A 19,458-nucleotide genomic window follows, 5' to 3' on the forward strand; every position below is an offset into this window, starting at 1 on the left:
TTTTATGTTATAACATATATACATATTTAGTATATGTATTTTAAATATGTATCTTGTTGTTTGTTTGTTTTTAATAAAATTTAGAATATATAACAACAACATTGTGCCATATAATTGTAATCATTAAACAGAACAACAATTTATGTACTGGAGTAAATATAAGCTTGGTTAAATAATTTTTAATTATTTATTTTAATGCTAAATACGTTTTCACAATTATAATATGTAAATTCATGTTGTTTTTTTTTTTTGTTTTGTTTTCAAGAGTATTTATTTAATCAATAATGGTTTATTGTCTTGTATAAGAATTTCTTTTGTTGTTATTAATGAAATATGATATTTTGTTTTTGTTTTTAGAATAACACATTGTACATACTTACATGTGTAATATATTGTTTGTAACACTTTTTTTATACATTTATATAAACTATTAATTTTACAATAATTTCCGACTTAAAAAAGCCAAAATGAAAAACAAAATTCTTATTTAAATATTATTTAACTTAAATAATGAAACATAATTTATGAACGATATACAAACAACATACAATTATACATTTATTCAAAAGAGAGCACAACGTTTAGGCAAAATTTTGTCTATTTAATTATTAGTTTATTATTAGCATTATTTTATTTTCCGATGTACATTTAGGACGACACATAATGGAAATGCATTCGTTTCCAGTTAAATTGGTTCTTAAATTATTAAATAAATTGCTTGTTGTTTATTCCTTTTTGTTCATGCCAAGCAAACCTTCAGCAACACCCAAGAAGTAAACCATTTGAGCGATACCGAAGAGTGGAGCAATGACAATCATACGACACAAACCACCCTTAAAGAAAGCAGTGGGTCCTTCATATTTCATTGTTTTGCTGGAATTAAAATACATAAATGTTAATTAGAAGAAATTTTATTTAAATTTTTGTACAAAATGAAATTTTTAGTAAAACATTTAATTTTAGAACAAAATTTAAGATTTGGTAAAAAAAAAAATTAAAAGAAAATTAATTGAAATTTCGTAAAAAATTTAAGTTTTAGAAGAATTGAATTTTTTTTACAAAAAAAGTTTAAGTTTTAGTACAAAATTAAAATTTTAGTACAAAATTAGATTTTTAGTACAAAATTTAGGTTTTAGTACAAAATTAGAAGAAAATTAATTGAAATTTTGTGAGAAAATTAAGTTTTAGCAAAATTTAAATTTTAAAACAAAATTTTATTTTTAGTACAAAAATAAAGTTTTAGTACAAAATAAAAGTTAAGTTTTAGTACAATATTGAAATTTTTATACAAAATTAAAATTTTAGTACAAAAGTAGATTTTTAGTACAAAATTTAATTGAAAAAATTAATTGAAATTTTGTTAAAAAATTAAGTTTTAGAAGAATTGAAATTTTAGTACAAAAATAAAGTTTTAGTACAATTGTAGTAGAATTGAAATTTTGATACAAAATAAAGCTTTAGTACAAAATTAGAAGAAAATTAATCGAAATTTGGTAAAAAATTAAATTTTAGTACAAAATTAGATTTTTAGTACAAACAAAATTTTTAGTACAAAACAAAAGTTAAGTTTTAGTAAAATATTGAAATTTTGATACGAAATTTAAATTTTGGTACAAAATTAAAATTAAGATAATAAATTAAAATTTTTCTACATTAATTAAAATTTTAGTACAAAATTAAATTTTTAGTATAAAACATTTTTTAGTACAAAATAAAAGTTAAGTTTTAGTACAAATTGAAATTTTGATACAAAATTAAAATTTTAGTACAAAATTAAAATTAAGATATAAAATTAAAATTTTAGTACAAAACATTATTTAGTACAAAATAAAACTTCAGTTTTAGTACAATATTGAAATTTTGATACAAAATTAAAATTTTAATACAAAATTAAAATTAAGATATAAAATAGAAATTTAAGTACAAAATTGATGTTTAGTACAAAATTGAATTGAAAAATTAAAATTTTAGTACAAAATTAATATTAAGATATTCAATTAAAATTTTGGTACGAAATTAAAGTTTTAGTACGAAATTGAAGTTTTAGTACGAAATTTAAATTTTATTACAAAATTGAAAAAAATGATTTTATTATATTTAGCACAAAAGTTAAAACTTAAGAACAAAATTCAATTTTTAATTTCAAATCAAAATTTTAGTCCAGAATAGAATTTTAACAAAATTTCTTGTTAATACTTACGTTATACAATCCATAATACCCTTGAATTCCTTTTCACCATCAGCCTTTTTAATAGCTTGTAAACGTGTCTTAACCACATCGAATGGATTAACAAATAATGCAGCAAATGAACCAGCTGCCAAACCAGACAAAAATGAACACCTTTAATAAAACAATATAAAAATATAAAAACATTAAGAAATTGTTGATTAAATGAAAAGAAAAAAACCTTACCAGAATACAGCTTCACCGGAACCATCATTACGTCTGGGGCCCAAAGCATTAAGTGTAGCAAAGAGTGGGAAGTATACAATAGAGAAGGTAACATCTCTTAAGCCGGTAGCACCAATACCCTTGTACAATCCAAATATACCCTTTTCCTTCAACAATTGTGAAGCCAATTTGGTGGCGGAAATCTTTTCGACACTTTTGCCCGCCAATTTAGCTTGAGCTGCAACACGACCGGCGTCTTGCATTTGAATCTTTAACAATTCCATGGGTGTAGTAACAACAATTTGGAATGCACCGGCCAAACCACCAGCAATCATTTGACTACTAACGGGCAGTTTACCATCCTTGGTAGTGAGTTTATGACGGAAGTAATCGTTGGCGGTCAATTTAATGGCTTTTTCGGGGGTAATCAAAAGGATATTGACACCGGAACCACGATACATGCCAAAGTAACCCTCAGCACGATATGTTTTGCGGAAGCAATCGAACCTTTAATATAAAAAAGTATTTACAATTTGAAATCGTTTAGCATAACTTTCCTTTCATTGAAAAAACTTACATATTTTTGTACATTTTTTCGCCATTTGGACCGACTTGTTGATTTTGCAAACGGGTTTTAACTAAATCCAAAGGAAATACACATGATACGCCTATAATACCGGCAATACCACCGTTAATGATCTTAGGAAGCAAACTGTAAAGAATAAATTGAATTAAATTAAAGTCATCTGTTAAAAACTAAAAGAAAATAAACAAAATTTCAACTATTAGACGCGTGCCTTTATTACGTTTTAGTTTTAAAATTAAATCATTTATTTTCGATTTCATTTAAAATCAAATCCATTACAAAATATATATGTACATAATAGTTTAGCGCCTAAGCGAACTTGTCAGCGAAAAAATTTTGTTTTATTTGTTGTCTAGCTGTTGATGATGGTGGCACGTTTTCAAGAATTTCAACTACAGCAACAAACTTTCTTTTTTTCTAATTGCACAGCACATTTTTTCTATTACTTGTTGAACTTGATTTGATCATCGTCATCATGATGATCAATTGCTCGTCATTTATTTATTTGAGTTCGATATTGCATTGAAACTTTTCATGTAAAAGTAAATAATTTATTTTACTAATTTAATTGTGTGTTTGAAAAGCACATAATCATAATTAATCAAATATTTTAAATCCCAAATAAATAATTGATTTGATGATGGCCAGATGCTAAAAGATTTAATTGTGGCAAAAAAAAGTTTTTATTTAAATAATAAAGATTATTTGTAAAAAAAAACAATTACAATTTAAGTTTAAAATATTAAATATAAATTTTAGACTAAAATTTTTAGTACAAAATTGAAACTTACGTGTGAATTTGAAATGTATGTACAAAATTTGAATTTTAAGAACAAAATTTTAATTTTAGTCAAAATTTTAGTACAAAAATTAAATTTTAGTACAAAATTTTTTAGAAGAATTAATTTTTTTTTAATTTAAGCGCAATATTTACATTTTAGCACAAAATTAAACTTTAAATATAAAATTTATATTTTAGTACAAAATTGAAATTTTAGTACAAAATTGAAATTTTAGGACAAAATTGAAATTTTAGTACAAAATTTAAATTTTAGTACAAAATTTAAATTTTAGTACAAAATTTAAATTTTAGTACAAAATTTAAATTTTAGTAAAAAATTTAAATTTTAGTAAAAATTGAAATTTTAGTACAAAATTTAAATTTTAGTACAAAATTTAAATTTTAGTACAAAATTTAAATTTTAGTAAAAAATTTAAATTTTAGTAAAAAATTTAAATTTTAGTACAAAATTTAAATTTTTGTATAAAAATACAATTTTAGTACAAAATTTAAATTTTAGTAAAAAATTGAAATTTTAGTAAAAATTGAAATTTTAGTACAAAATTTAAATTTTAGTACAAAATTTAAATTTTAGTAAAAAATTTAAATTTTAGTAAAAAATTTAAATTTTAGTACATAATTTAAATTTTTGTATAAAAATAAAATTTTAGTACAAAATTTAAATTTTAGTAAAAAATTGAAATTTTAGTAAAAAATTGAAATTTTAGTAAAAAATTTAAATTTTAGTAAAAAATTGAAATTTTAGTAAAAAATTGAAATTTTAGTAAAAAATTGAAATTTTTGTACAAAATTGGAATTTTTTTACATACAAAATTAAAATTTTAGTACAAAATTAAAATTTTAGTACAAAATTAAAATTTTAGTACAAAATTAAAATTTTAGTACAAAATTAAAATTTTAATATAATATTTAAATTTTAGAACAAAATTTAAATTTTAGTACAAAATTGAAATTTTAGTACAAAATTGAAATTTTAGTACAAAATTGAAATTTTAGTACAAAATTGAAATTTTAGTACAAAATTGAAATTTTAGTACAAAATTGAAATTTTAATACAAAATTTTGCGAAAATTAAATTTTAGTACAAAATTGAAATTCATGTACGAAATTGAATTGAATTTCTACTACAAAATTTAAATTTTTAAAGAAAATTGAAATTTTTTTATTTTGTAGTTCATTGCGCGCGAACAGTCAAATAGAGTGGAAGGATCTCGGTTTTGACAAAACCACTCCACTCGTTAGATGTTATACATTGTCCTAGATTCAGCCTGTAGCCGTAGTAAATCTCAGGAGGTCTTTAAGTTTTAACCCAGATATCTTACATTGGCTGGATAAGAAGAAATTACCAAGGAAAATCTTGCTCTTAGCAGTTACAGCAACTTTGCAACTGCGACATTAATCGGTGAAAGAAGGCTTAGCCGATTTGCATGTCTATCAAGCAACTAATATCCAGTTATATCAGCTATCAAGCGCGACATATTACTTCTATTTCAGCTTTTAAGTTGTCTTGTGTGTTTCTCATTGAAAGAATTCCACAGTAACATACATGTTTCTTAAGCCCCCTTCACACGAGCACACATATATGATCTGTTATAATTTTGTGTAGAAGAGTACGAATGGGATCGTCTAAAAGCAAAATGTTATACAACCATCACACATTGAAAAATTCAGATCGAAAATTTAAAAGTCGTATGGATCTCTTCAATTTTTGAAATGATTTAAAAAACAAGAAAGTCGTGTATATGAAAAAAGTGAAACATCTGTTACTATCTAATTTTGTTTTTGTTTTATACCAATCGTGTAAACAAAAATATATAAATCATGCCACTTTTATTCTCTTTTTTGTTTTACGTATGGATTTTATTTCAAATTTTAATCAGACTTTACGTAAAGTGTGATCGTGTGAAGGCACCTTTAATTATTCCAATTTACATATTGAAGAAATAACCTGCTTTTGATTTGGTTGTAAAGATATTAGTGGTATAATTTACACCGTTCGTTTCTAAAAGGTACTCTGACTTTGAAAACTCTGTCAAAGGCTAACAAGTTGGCTTTAAATGTTAGCAAGTCTTTATGTTCTTTCTTTATCTGCAGATATAGACTTTATATAAAACCAAAACCAAAATTTTAGTTAAGTATCTATTGAAGTTAAATATCTATTTTATATATATGCAATCATTAAAATCCAAGGACGAAGGAAGACTCATACTAATACAAATAGGTACATCACATTCATGGTTTGTATAATTAGGGGAGAAAAGCGCACTTCAATTGAAAAAAGGAGGAAAAATAAAACAAGTAAAAACATACAAGACTGAAATTAGTCTATATTGTTTTAAACGCTCACGTGTAGCTAAATAAAAGTACATATTAATAATCTCAAAAAACAAAAAAAGTTTATTCACATTTTATTTAGATATGCAAAACAATTTAAAACACTCAAACAAGCAAAAATATTAAAACTTACGAAAATTGTGCTGGAGCTTGTTGTGGAGTTGACATTTCTGAAAAGATAATAAAAACAATATCAAAGACAGCTTTAATTAAACAAATTAATACAAACTACTACATTAAAATTAAATTAAATTTATACAGGCAAGTGATACATAAAGGTAGAAAAATGTTTTAATTTAAATAAATTAAATTAAAGAATATTAGTTGAAAAAAATAATAACTAAAAACCTGAAATTAGTTTTTTACTTATAAATCTATTTTTTATTGCTGTTTTATATTATCATCAACAAAACTTGTTACTAATTTGTAAAATGTTAAATATTTCAATTTAATGACGTTTTATTTTATTATTATTGTTTAATTGAGCTCCAGATAAGCTGTGTAAAAATGAACCAAAAATTCAAATGATAAGAAAAAACACAATAATTAATCTACAAAACAATTCAATAGTCGTCTGTTTGTAATGTATACATAAAAGTTAAATAAAATATGTACACATAATAAATATGTCAATAATATATATTTTTTTATAATTTAAGTGGTTTTTGAAAATGTCAGTTATGGATAAGTTTTGATAGACTTGATATGATATATAAGATTTGTTTATATGTTTATGTCAAGATAAATAATTATTTTATTGTTAATGATATCAAGGCATAAACTTAAACTATTTTTAAGTTAAAAAACTTTTAATAAAAGTAAATATAATCAAAATAAAAGTTAGTTACTATATTATTTTATTTTATTCTGTTTTTGTTTCTTTTATTTACAAGTATTGTTTGTTCATTTATTTTAAATGCTGTCATGATGACACAAAACTGTGTCAAACTTTAAAAACTATTTTTCTTGAAAATCAGAAAGACTGGAATATGTATAATGATTTATTTTATTAGTTCATTATTTTTTTTATCTGTCTACTATTAATAAACATTTCTTTAGTAATAAAATTTTAAAGAAAAAATCTGCTTATTTATCAATTTATATTTTAGTGTCATCTTATTATATTCCTTTTTTGGGACAAATATTATTATTTATTTATTTTATCAAGCAAAAAAAAATCACACAATCAATAATATGTTGTTCGAGTTATTTTTAAAGTGTAAATAGTTTATTTACTATTCAATGCTAATTATTTTTTATTTTCAATTGATGTGACTATTTTTCTATTAGTGACAATTTAAAACATTAACACAATAAAAAATCGAAATCGTAGTTGTTACAATGTATCGGTGAAAAATGGATTGTTGTTTTTTTTGAGTAGAAACAACTTGATAAATGGATCTCGGTATATTCTACTGATTCCAAATTAGAATAAATAGATAGAAAGATAGATAGATAGATAGATAGATAGATAGATAGATAGATAGATAGATAGATAGATAGATGTATAGATAGATAGATAGATAGATAGATAGATAGATAGATAGATAGATAGATAGATAGATAGATAGATAGATAGATAGATAGATAGATAGATAGATAGATAGATAGATAGACATATTTATATTAAGCTAAATTCTTAAATTAATTTGATAAATAGTTCAACTGTTGCCTAGGCTTAAAAATTAAATGTATTCTTAAACAAATAATTTGAAATCGTTCAATAACATGAAAATTAATATTTTTAATTAACACCTTTTTTTACACGTTTAAAAAAATATTAAATATCGCCTATAATATATTAACGTTATTTTATTAAATATTTAGATATTACATTAAAAAAACATTGATAACAAAAAAAAACTAAAAACATTCTCTGGGAGTTTGTGTATAAAGCAATGAGGGCTGATTTCTAAAATACCTTTAACTAGAATCAGTAATAGCTTTGCAATCAAAAATAATTTTCTAGCTGGAACTTACAAAGAAACCGGCAATAAAGGAATCATTGGCAAATGTGAAAAATAAATACTAACTAAATGAAAATAGGTACAAATGTAATACCGGTCGATAAAGAAACTTTTTTTTAATAATACACACAAAAATGTGTTGACCTTTCTTCAAATCAATGAACAAGCTAAAGCCAAAAAAACTGTTCAAAGTTCCAAATATTCCTGTGATTTCATTATAGAATTTAATGCATAAATAAATAAAAAAGATAAAACAAGCTTTTTTTATAGAATTTTAAAAGGGGTACCGATACAGAAACATTTACGCAATACAATTAACAAAAATAATTATAAATGTATTTGCTAAATATTTATCTTAAATATAAACATTAAAAAACACACTCCTGGCAACAAATTTAATTAGAAAAGAGCTCTTCAGCCACCTATGTAGTTAGATGACAGTTTTGAAGTGTTTCAAATTTCTATATAATCTATCGAACAAGTAACTGATTATCGGTTTTGGCTAGTGGCTGGAAAATATAGATATTACCCAATAACAATAAACTTTATCATACATTTAAACACATGTACCTAATAGGTATAAAAAATCAATAAATTGTTTTATATAAAACCAAAAAAAAAACTATGTAATCTCAATTTAAGTTAACCGAAATAAAAAACCTAATGGAGCTGTTTGAAAAAAAAGCAACAAGCTTTTTTATCGTTTATTATTCCTGTGTACCCCCTAACTTATCGTACCTATTTTTCTTTTCAATTTACGTAATTTGTTTTGAATTTTCATTAAAAAAGCCTCTACTTTTTGTTAAAAAAAAAACCAAAGCATCATAATTTATATTAATTTAAAAGAAATTGCAATCATACAAGAACAAAAAAAGAAAGAATAAATTAAAAGACAAAAAGGTGCCTACACACATACTAATGTATCTATAGATATTGTTGTTGTTTTTGTTATTTTTGAGGGTCAACTTACTTGTTTTTTTTTGTAGTTGTTATTGTATGTTTTATAGGTTATAATATACTTGTTGTTAAATTTTTATTTGTTGCACTTAATTGACTTTCTTTACTTCTAATAATTTTAAACACAATTTACTTTCTTTAACACATTTGTGTGGCTATTTTGTTATAATTTAATCAATACTTTTTTCTAATAAAATAACCGTGCAGAAAACCCGCAGGCAAAAAAATCAGCCGTCAACTGATGATTTTTGTTAGACAGTGTAGCCAAATGTAATTTTATTTTGATAAATTTAGCGATTTATTAAATTATAATTTCAGCGATTTCTAAATCTTAATCTGACAGAAAAATTTTGATAAGATGAAGCAGAACTCTATTAAAGACTGTTTTTATATACAAATTTTATTGAAATTCAAATTTTTTAAATAATTTCTTCTAAAATACTGTTTTTTTAAATATCGTTGAAAATATTAAAAACACAGCTGTTTTAGCTTTGCATGCCTATAGCCGATATTAAGCCGCCGTCGAAATTTATAGTGTCAGCTACCTTCGCCGAATTTAATTTTTGTCTGCACGGATCTCTGACACAAACACACACAGTTTAAAAAATTCAAACGGTTCATTTGAGTATTTTCTGCAGCATTTCTTTTTTTGTTTTCACAAAATTTTCTTTACTTCAAACAAAAATATATTAATTTCCAACGTATTTTATGAAAGCTATATTTTAAATAAAATGTACAAAAAACCCACCATACCAATTAGGGGCAAAGAAAATCATACAAAAGCTAGTGAACATCAGACAGGACAAAATGTGAAAAGTCATATTGGCGGGAGTCAGCGTCCCGGACAAATGCCGGTTAAAAAGGTAATAATAACTTGTAGGTTTACAATTGAATTTACTTTATAAATCATTTTTGATAATAGCCTTTAGATACTGGTAAATCTGCTTTACATTCGGCGGCAGCTGGAAAATCTTCAGCATCTCAACGTAGCATGCCATTGTCTTCGACTAGAATTGGCGATAGTGTAGCAGCCAAAAAGGATACTGTGCCAACACACACAGTCAATTCGATAAAAACTCAAAATAAAGAAGCTAGTGCCAAACCACCTATAAAGGAACCTCCTGTGAATGTAGAAAAAAAGTTGGAAAAAGAGTCTGCTTCTGCCTCTACAGCTGGAAATAACAATAATAATGAAAATAAGACTGGTAAGTTGGAAAATGGTCACTATACTATCGAATAAAGTAAATAATTTTTCCTAATCATGTTTGGAATCCTAACAAATATAGTCTAACTGTAGCCCAGGACTATGGTTTGTAGACTAGACTATGGTCGAGATTATAGACTAAACTAAGTTCAGGCTATATTAGCCTGTAGAGGTCAGACCATAGAATAGACTAGAGTCCAATCTATAGACTAGTATTTAGTCCTGACTATAAACCAGACCATAGACTAGACTACATATAGTCCAGACAATAGAATGTAGACTAGATTAATATACAGACTAAATAACTTGTTTCTAATAAGCGTCGGATGTCATACAACACATTTCGCTTCTTTGTCTTTTGCAGAACCCAACAAGGAAGCCAAAAAAGTATGGTCTCTAAATAATTTCGACATTGGACGACCATTGGGACGTGGTAAATTTGGTAATGTTTATTTGGCTCGTGAAAAGGAATCAAAATTCGTTGTAGCCCTAAAGGTGCTATTCAAACAACAAATTCATGAGTCCAATGTAGAGCATCAAGTAAGACGTGAAATTGAGATACAATCACATTTACGTCATCCTCATATCTTAAGACTTTATGGCTATTTTCATGATGAGGCACGCATTTATTTAATCTTAGAATATGCACCCAAGGGAACACTTTTCAAAGAACTGCAAGCTCAGCCATTAAAACGTTTCGATGAACGACAATCGGCTATTTATATAAAATCTTTAGCTTCGGCATTACAATATCTACACGAACGTGATGTTATACATCGTGATATAAAACCAGAAAATTTACTATTAGGCCATAAGGGCGATTTGAAAATAGCCGATTTTGGTTGGTCGGTTCATGAACCCAACTCTATGCGTACAACACTGTGTGGTACATTGGATTATTTACCCCCGGAAATGGTACAAGGTAAGCCACACACCAAAAATGTAGATCTTTGGAGTTTAGGGGTATTGTGCTATGAACTGCTGGTGGGTAGAGCACCATTTTTAGCCACCGATTATGATGATACTTATAAGAAAATCATTAAAGTCGATTATAAACTACCCGATCATGTGACAAAAGCTGCTGCTCATTTTATATCGAAATTATTAGTTTTAAATCCACAACATCGTTTGCCCCTGGATCAGGTTCTTATGCATCCCTGGATTATAGCTCACACCCAATAAGCCATGATTTGATAAACATTTATTATTATATTTTTGCAGCAGTTTTTTTTTATATATTTTCTTTTATATTTATCATTTAACTTATTAACTATTATTCTTGCTTGCTTTTTGTGTTTAATTTATGGTTTTAGTTTTTTTTCTACATAAGTGTGTTTTTTATAAAGTTTTTTTTTTGTTTACATGGAAATTTTTTAACAGAAATGTATGAAAACAATTTTGGGAACCTTGCGAAAAATGCTAAAAAAAAAGTGTCCCAAATTATTATTTGATATGTGTTTTTAATATAAAAGAAAATTCCTTTTCTAAAATTTCTTTTATACTAATTATTTTCATTTATAGTATTTTTATTTCATTGTAATTTTTAAAAAATAAACAAAAATTTTAATACAAATACATAATTTATTGTTTTAATATGCGTTTCTTTTAAGAATTTTTATAATACTTTAATACTAAATTATTTTGTTCGTAATGCCTGAAAAAAAAATAATTAAAACTTGAGTTATTTTGTTGAGAAATTTTATAAAAAAATATACAAAGGTATATAAGAGAGTCTGTTTTTTTTTTTCTAAAATTAACCAAAAAACATTTCAAAATTTTCTTATTTTCCAAAAAAATTACATTTATCACAGTAATCAACTAAAAAAAATGAATACAAATAAAAAAATGACATTAATAACATGAAATGTTTTAAATTTGTTGAAACTATGGGATTAAAAGAAGTACATGTAAAGCAAATGTAAAATGAAATTAAAAATATAATATGCATATAAAAATAGCTTAAAACTAATAGAGAAAATACTTAAAAAAATAAACTCATTCCTGTAAGCAAGTATATAAAGATAAATTTGGATTAATATTGAACACATACAGCAACAGATTTCTAAAATAAGAAAATCAAAAAATTAAAAACAAATACAAAATATTCCAAAATTTATCTTTTTTTTTTCTTGTAATAATCTTAATGCTGTTGTTTAGAGTTAATTCATGGTTTAATTGCGTATGGCTTGACCACCAGCCTGTTTGCGTGCTGAGGGATTTGAATAATCATCTGTAAATTAAACAACAAATCAGAATAATTCATTTAGTTAAAAAAATAAAATATAAACAAACCATCATCATCTTCTTCCATAGCACCTTCGTCTAAACGCAAACCATCTCCGAATTCTTTACCCTGATCATCGGCTACTTCATTTTTAAGGCTGTCGTCTAATAATTGCTGTTGCTGTTTGACTGCAATGTCACCAGCTGCCGCACCACCACCATCGTTATCGCCTCCTAAACCCAAGCCGCCATCATCGTCATCATTACCACCATCATCGTCTTTATCATCGTTTAAATCTTTATTGTTGTTTTTATTGTGTTCTTTGGGCTCTTGCTCATTATCGAAGAAATTGTTTATGTCATCATCATGTGGCAAATTATTTGAATCACCATCTCCCATAGCATTGTTAATTTCATGTGCACCAGAATCATAATTGTTATTGTTTAGGGGAGATTTTAATACGGCTGAATTTTTATTTTCATTTAAATCATGTTGCGCTTGATTTTCCTCCAACTGTGAGGGATCATCATTGCTTTTGAGCGCATCATTATTGGATTTTTGTAGTAAATCTTCAAAATTATCTGGTATGGGTGCAACATTTTCGGGCAGTTTACGTTGATTGGGTGGCAAAGCCAAGGGTGGTGAATTGCTGCTACTAGTGCTGCTGCCTCGTGCCGTTCGGACATTAGCTGAGGTGGCATTTAACTGGGCAGCGGCCTGTACTTGTTGTTCGGACTTGGCAACAGCTGTGGACACTAATTGGCCCTTGTTTTTAGGCGCACTCAAAGGAGCCACTTGATTTTTATCATTTTCCTGACTTACTTGTGCATTGGGTTTCTCCTGTTGCTGCTGTTCATCATCGGCGACGCGTTTAATGGGTTTGGGTACAATCTGAAAATTTTCAACGGAATTTAATATAAGACTACCATTAAAATGTTTAGCGTTTAATAGCTTAATAACATTGTTAGTATCTAATGGATTTTGCAATGGTAATGATGATGCTTTAGTAGTTTGCTGTAGTATTAGTTTATCCTTAACACCTACATGAGCATTTGTGGGCTCACTACTACTGGTTGTCACCATACCGCCGCCATTAACAAGCATTTTAGTCTCTTTATTGCTATTATTATTAGTAGTAATGTTTACCGCTATATGGTAAACTCCTTCACTCACTGAATCTTGATGTTTAAATGATTTCTCACTAGTACTGGGACTGTTGTTGTTGTTGCCCAATGTCATTTCCGGTTTGGGAGCTACTGGTTTACTGGCTGCCTTGTACTCACAATGTGATTGATAATCCGCAACGATTTGTTCCAGTTCCTTGAGACGTGTATGCAGGCGTTTGTTTTCTTGTTCAGCAATATTGTATTTTTCCTGAAAAAACAAGTATGTATCTTTAATAATGTGCTTTTAATTATTTCCACACTTACCCTTAATTCAATAAGTTCGCCCGAGTTGTTGTTTTTCTCTTTTTGCAATTCCGAACGAATAGACTGCAATTTCTTTTCCAAGCCATTTATATTATCCAATTGTTCCTTGTTGGCCTTTTGGGTCTCCTCTTTTAAATGTTTGTGATCATTTTGCAATAATGCATGAGTTTGTTTTAATTTATCGTAACGCATTTGCTGTTCCACTTCTTCTTTTTGTTGCTTCTCCTCTAAATCTTTAATCTTTTGTTCTAAATTACGTTTAGTTTCCAATTGTTCATTACGTTCACGTTCTTGATTTCTTTCCAAATGATATTTTTGCTCCACCAAAGCTGTGTGAAGAAGAATCAATAATGTATACTAGGTATTTTATACAATTGCTTATTCAGACTTACTGGTCAAGCGTTCATTCAATGCCTCCTGCTGCTGTTCACAGTGTAGACGCTGTTCGCGTGTCTCGTCCAGTTGCACTTGTGAACTGTGGAATATAGCCACCATACCTACCATTAGAATTAGAATACCTAAACAAACTAGAAATCTGCAACGCCCAGTTCGGGCAAAACGTGTGCCACTCATCTTCCTTTTATCCAGTTTTATGAGTTTTGTTTTAATTTTGGCAATGTCGATGATGCACTTGAGTGAATATTAAAATAATTTGATTTCGTTTAGAAGAATTTAACTTTTTTTGAATAAAATTTTTTCTTGTCTTTATTTAACACGGGCTGTAACTAGAGTCCGGTGACGTCTATTAATTAAAGTGTATCGGCGTTAAACTAAGATTAAATGCGGCAATCTGAACTAATGTTAGGTGGCAAGACGAATTCATAGAAGGTAGTGTTATTCAATCAGCTGATAATTTGTTTTTCATAATTCACCTGGTTTACTTAGCTGTCAAAGTTTGTTATTGTTTACATTTTTATGTACAAAAATCTAAAAATACCAATCAAGTCGTAAACAAATAGAATTTTATTTAAATAATGATATAATTGGTATGCATACAAAAATTTTATTTAAGAAAAAATTAATATATACCTTTTTACGTTTATTTTTTACAAAAAATAAAAAATAAGTTTTACTTGACTTCAGACACTCACCTAAATTTTGCAAATTAATCTGGCTGAATAGAATTTTTTGTTTGAAACAAACATGCAATTCAGAATAAATTTTTATCACATTACGTAAACCAATTACAAAAACAAAATATATGTAAAATGTTGTTGTTGCCTAACTGCCACCACCTTTTATGAATTCGCCCTGTTAATATACCTTGCTGGCAACAAAGCAAATTAATAAAAAAAAACTTTTGATAGTTAGACATCCAAATAGAATAAGGAAATCAAAACAAAAGAAAATATTTCACTTTTTGTGCAATTTCAGCAATTTTTAGTGGAAAATTAATTGTGATGCAAAAAAATGCCAACAAATATAGTAAATGAATTTAAGGTGAGGCTATTTTTCATTCAATATTCTAAAATATATGGACATTTTTTTTGATATAACTAGAATCCGGAGAATAAATCTTTAAAAGATTTATTTTTCCCTGTCGTGCTCGATGATGGTGTAAAAAAGAACATTTGTGCTTTGGACAAATATTGGGCTCCCCGGTCTATATTTTCTAACTACACTAGTTTGGTGGTAGCTGGTGGTCATTACAAAACCGGCGCCGCTTTACAGGAATGGCAACATGAGGCAGACAATTTTAAAAGTGATTTGGAGTTCTTATTGGGCTTAAAGCATCATGAGTATGTATCCGATCTTTGTTAAAAACAGTTTTCAGGATAAATTCTTCACTGGAAGTTAAAATACTTTTTAATATTGCATTATTTGCTATTTTCAGATTTTGGTCCTATATAGTATTTCAGAAATCTGCTCTAGGCTGCATAGTATCGTTTCTTCAAAAAGCTACACCATTCTATATAAACATCTGTTCCCAGCCTCCCACTGACAACGTGCAAGCTGATTATGAGACTTTACTCAATTTGGTATTGCGTATCATTTGTCGCTTATTAACACCTAAAGAGTCAGCCGATTGCTGGTTAAAAAAAGATGATATGCGTGAACTAATCTATAAGAATTATCTCATTTCTGTACCCATGCTATTTGACTTACTGGTGGCGGTGGGAAATGCTAGTCCTGAAAATGCTGCCATATTGCAGCGAATATTTGATACTCTCCTGAGTATTGAACCAAACTATAAAAAGGATCTAATAGCGGCCTTAAACTTCTTTCGTGCTGCCTTTCGTTCCATACAAACACAAACTGAGAATGAGGGTTTTGAAGGGGCGGGTGGTGGTCTGCCCGATGACACTTGTGAAACCCCCTTTGATGATGTGGCCCTGTATACTTTGGACTGTGCCTTTACCCTAAGTGTTCTACTGGATGTTTGTCCTGCGGTTAGGAGTTTGTGTGGCGAAATTAAATTGGGCCAAAGTATAGCAAACTTTTATGATAATACTTTGTCATTTTTGTATAAAAATATTTATCTTATAAATGAAACGGCCAAAAGTTTAATGTGGCTTAATCAGGCACGTTTGCAGTTTTTGCAAGCATTTCGTAGTATCTCCTACTCTTATGTGGAAGAGGTATTGGCAAAACCGTAAGTAGTGAAAAATTTATTGAAATAGTCTAAATAGAGATAATTTTGAAATTAATTAAAAATTTTCAGCAAAGCCAGTATAATGGCCACCGAAGAATTTATTGGTTTATTAACTGAATGCCTGTCGGAGCAGACTTTTGTTATAGACTATGAAAGACATTTTTCCGTTGCCTTGGATATGGAGATATTAAAACAGGCTTGCGAAGATTTGTATGTTTTCAAATTTCTAATTAAAGCTTATATTTTTTTAATATACAACTTTCTAGGGACACATTTAAGGCTAACTTTGTGGTACAGGGTTATCAAAAAGAAGCCGAAACTGCGGCCAAGGAAACTATAAGCAATATACAAAACTTAATAGCAAACCAAGAATTGTTGAATTCCAATGATGCAATTAATCAAGCAAAATCTAAAGTCGAAGAAAAAGTAGACGATCCGATCAACAAACCTAAACCATCCTCTGAACGTGATTTGGAATTGGAAGTTACAATGGTTTTAGACTGTTTACCCCACTTGGGCACGGGTTTTGTGAGAAAACTTATATCACGTTATGACTCCAGTGAAGAAGCTATAGCCGCTGTTCTGGAAAATAATTTGCCTCCTGATCTAGCCCAGGCCGATCATAGTGAAGTTTATATACCACCCGATCCTCAAGATAAATTATATAAACAGACTGGCGTCAAACACTTTAACATTTATGATGGTGATAAATACGATATAATGACACAGGACAATCCCCAGTGCATTATAAAACAAGGCAAAGGTTTTCCGAATGCTCCTCAAAATGCTACACAACTATTGGATGACAAACGGGATTTGGCAGCCATCAAACATCGTTATCAGGAATATTCCCTCGTCACCGAACGGGAATCCGATGATGATGAATACAATGATGAGTATGATGATAGTTATGAAGCTTTACTAGAGAGTGAAACGCGTGTGGTCAAGTCTAAAGATCTTAAGAACGTCTTGGCCAATGTGGCTGATGTATCGGAAGATGAAACCGAAAGTGAGGAAGAGGAATCCTCACAACAAACGGATAATAACCAACGCAATAAAAATGACAATTTCTGTGAAAATCCTGAAGATATAAGAGCTCGTTATGAGGCCCGACGTCAGGCAAAATGGGCAAAAAAAGGAAATTTTGTGCCACAACAACAACCAAAAGATGTGGTGGGTCGCGCCAAGGGCCAAGGTCAGGAGAAAGATGTCCTGCGCAATCGCCAGAAAAAGGAGGCCAATAAGTCGTCCCGAGCTAATCATAATCGCAAGGCCGGTGCGGCTTTTAAACAAAGTAAGGGTATGTTTTAAGTTATAATTCACTTTCCTGCTAAAAATGTTGAACATAATAAATGTAAAAATAAAACTTTTGGAAATAATAACTATAATTCATAAAATTACCTTTATTAACAACGAATATTTATTACTTTTTAAAATAATTATTTGAAGGATTTTAAATACTTGGCGGCTTAAAATTGTATAAGATTGTTTTAATTCTTAAGCATAAACAGAATTTAATTCAGATAAAATTAAATTTAATAGATTTTTCATACACATAAAACTATTCATTTTCCTGGTTCTTTGTCAATGAATCATAAATAATCTTTGCCGTGGGACGATCGTCAGGTGCAGAGTTTGTGCACAAGTAAAACAGCTCCACTATAATGTTATAATCATCATTTAGCTCAAATGCCTGTGGTAAAGGGGGTCTAGTACCATAGGCCATTTCCATAAGGGTAAAATTTCCCGGTTTATCGTCGTCTTCATTATCAGAAATATCACTTTCTGTGTCGTCCAAACTTAAGGTATGAGGCGGTACTAAGGCAATAGTTTCGTAAACAATCAAGCCAAAACTGAAGATTTCTGCTTTACAGTCAATAACATCTTCTTCGCTTATAACTTCCGGAGCAGACCATAGATTTGTGCCAACATAGTGTAGAAGAGGATTTTCTGCGAAATTAACTACTCCCTCCTTGTTCAAAGGTAAACTTACACCAAAATCACAAAGTTTGCATATTTCAAACTCGCCCTTAACCAAAACGTTGTGCGATTTTAAGTCTCCATGCAGCATTTTTACCTCTGTGTGTAAATAATCCAAAGCACTGGATATGTCAAGCATCATTTTCTTAATATGTTGTGCGGGCAATGCGCTGAGACCCTCTTCTAATCGATTTTCCAATAATATACCCAACGAAGTACTGCAGCATTCCAAAGCCAAGGTATCAACACCATTTTTCTCATCCTGTTTAATGGCCCGAAAACCAACAATATTTGGATGTTTTAGTTTTCGTAAAATTTCTGCCTCCTTTACTATTCTTTCATTAAAAAGTTTTGAATTTTCTTTGTTTGTGGCCCTAACACGTTTGGAAACACGTTTAATGGCCCATGGAGAACGTATTTGTCCTGTGGGACGAGGTGAACGTTCCAAATAATAAACATTAACGCCGGTGCCATAACCCAAACTTTTCATGAGTGGTGATGCGGGTACTTGGAATGGGGTATTGGGTTCTTGGGCATTAGTTAAATGTAAATTACGTAAAACACGTTTGGGTGTTTCCATTTTGCAAAAAAAAATACTTTTTTTATTATTTAAAAAAGATTTTGTAAATTATAGACGCGCGTCCAGAGTTCTGGGAAAACAAATGTTAACGATGACGGCGACTGACACAAATATGTCGGCGGCGGCTTAAAATCGACTGCAAGCCGACTAAGTTTTCAACTACGTTTAGTTTTTAAATTTTTAACGATTTTAAATAAAAACGGAATCCGAGTGATCAGAAAGTGGGCTTTTAAAATATATTGCTTATAATAACAAAACAGAGCAAGCACATAAGTTAAGTGAGAAATTATATACAGGGATGGATAAAATTAAAAACAAATCCTTTGTCAAAGTATGACCTATCCACCACATAAAACATCTTGCAGAAAATCAGTTTTTAAAAAATTTTGCATTAAGAAAATGATCAATA

At 28.5% G+C, this 19,458-nt stretch overlaps 5 protein-coding genes across 7 annotated transcripts; 2 read left to right on the top strand and 3 right to left on the bottom strand.

Moving 5' to 3' along the window:
• Positions 1–591: 591 nt before the first annotated feature.
• Positions 592–9,295, bottom strand: LOC111680437 (mitochondrial glutamate carrier 1-like). The gene is made up of 6 exons (XM_023442080.2): positions 9,052–9,295; positions 6,248–6,284; positions 2,970–3,104; positions 2,414–2,899; positions 2,201–2,341; positions 592–873 (listed from the first exon to the last, which is right to left on the bottom strand). Exons 2-6 carry the CDS (start codon positions 6,280–6,282, stop codon positions 726–728), a joined length of 945 nt encoding a protein of 314 aa, XP_023297848.2. The 5' UTR covers positions 6,283–6,284; positions 9,052–9,295; the 3' UTR covers positions 592–725.
• A 303-nt stretch (positions 9,296–9,598) lies between these two features.
• Positions 9,599–11,693, top strand: LOC111680444 (aurora kinase C). Its single transcript, XM_023442088.2, has 3 exons — positions 9,599–9,901; positions 9,961–10,243; positions 10,607–11,693. Exons 1-3 carry the CDS (start codon positions 9,770–9,772, stop codon positions 11,422–11,424), a joined length of 1,233 nt encoding a protein of 410 aa, XP_023297856.2. The 5' UTR covers positions 9,599–9,769; the 3' UTR covers positions 11,425–11,693.
• A 678-nt stretch (positions 11,694–12,371) lies between these two features.
• On the bottom strand, positions 12,372–14,658 carry LOC111680438 (myb-like protein X). 3 transcript variants are annotated; one of them, XM_046949674.1, is made up of 5 exons: positions 14,289–14,658; positions 13,897–14,225; positions 13,511–13,840; positions 12,535–13,357; positions 12,372–12,472 (listed from the first exon to the last, which is right to left on the bottom strand). In XM_046949674.1, the coding sequence occupies exons 1-5, from the start codon at positions 14,467–14,469 to the stop codon at positions 12,414–12,416; spliced, it is 1,722 nt and encodes a 573-aa protein (XP_046805630.1). In that variant the 5' UTR covers positions 14,470–14,658; the 3' UTR covers positions 12,372–12,413. The 3 variants fall into 3 exon arrangements, with proteins under 3 accessions (XP_046805630.1, XP_046805631.1, XP_023297850.2); XM_046949675.1 differs by having other exon boundaries at positions 13,613–13,840; positions 14,289–14,657; XM_023442082.2 differs by having other exon boundaries at positions 13,640–13,840; positions 14,289–14,655.
• Positions 14,659–15,180: 522 nt separating this feature from the next.
• LOC111680440 (activating signal cointegrator 1 complex subunit 2) lies at positions 15,181–17,877 on the top strand. Its single transcript, XM_023442085.2, has 5 exons — positions 15,181–15,336; positions 15,397–15,635; positions 15,731–16,489; positions 16,559–16,699; positions 16,756–17,877. Exons 1-5 carry the CDS (start codon positions 15,307–15,309, stop codon positions 17,798–17,800), a joined length of 2,214 nt encoding a protein of 737 aa, XP_023297853.2. The 5' UTR covers positions 15,181–15,306; the 3' UTR covers positions 17,801–17,877.
• Positions 17,873–19,141, bottom strand: LOC111680447 (lymphokine-activated killer T-cell-originated protein kinase). The gene has a single exon (XM_023442092.2). It carries the CDS (start codon positions 19,047–19,049, stop codon positions 18,051–18,053), a length of 999 nt encoding a protein of 332 aa, XP_023297860.2. The 5' UTR covers positions 19,050–19,141; the 3' UTR covers positions 17,873–18,050.
• Positions 19,142–19,458: the final 317 nt, after the last annotated feature.

The sequence above is a fragment of the Lucilia cuprina genome, chromosome 4, assembly GCF_022045245.1.
Source record: "Lucilia cuprina isolate Lc7/37 chromosome 4, ASM2204524v1, whole genome shotgun sequence".
In the NCBI taxonomy this organism is placed as follows: Eukaryota; Metazoa; Arthropoda; class Insecta; order Diptera; family Calliphoridae; genus Lucilia; species Lucilia cuprina.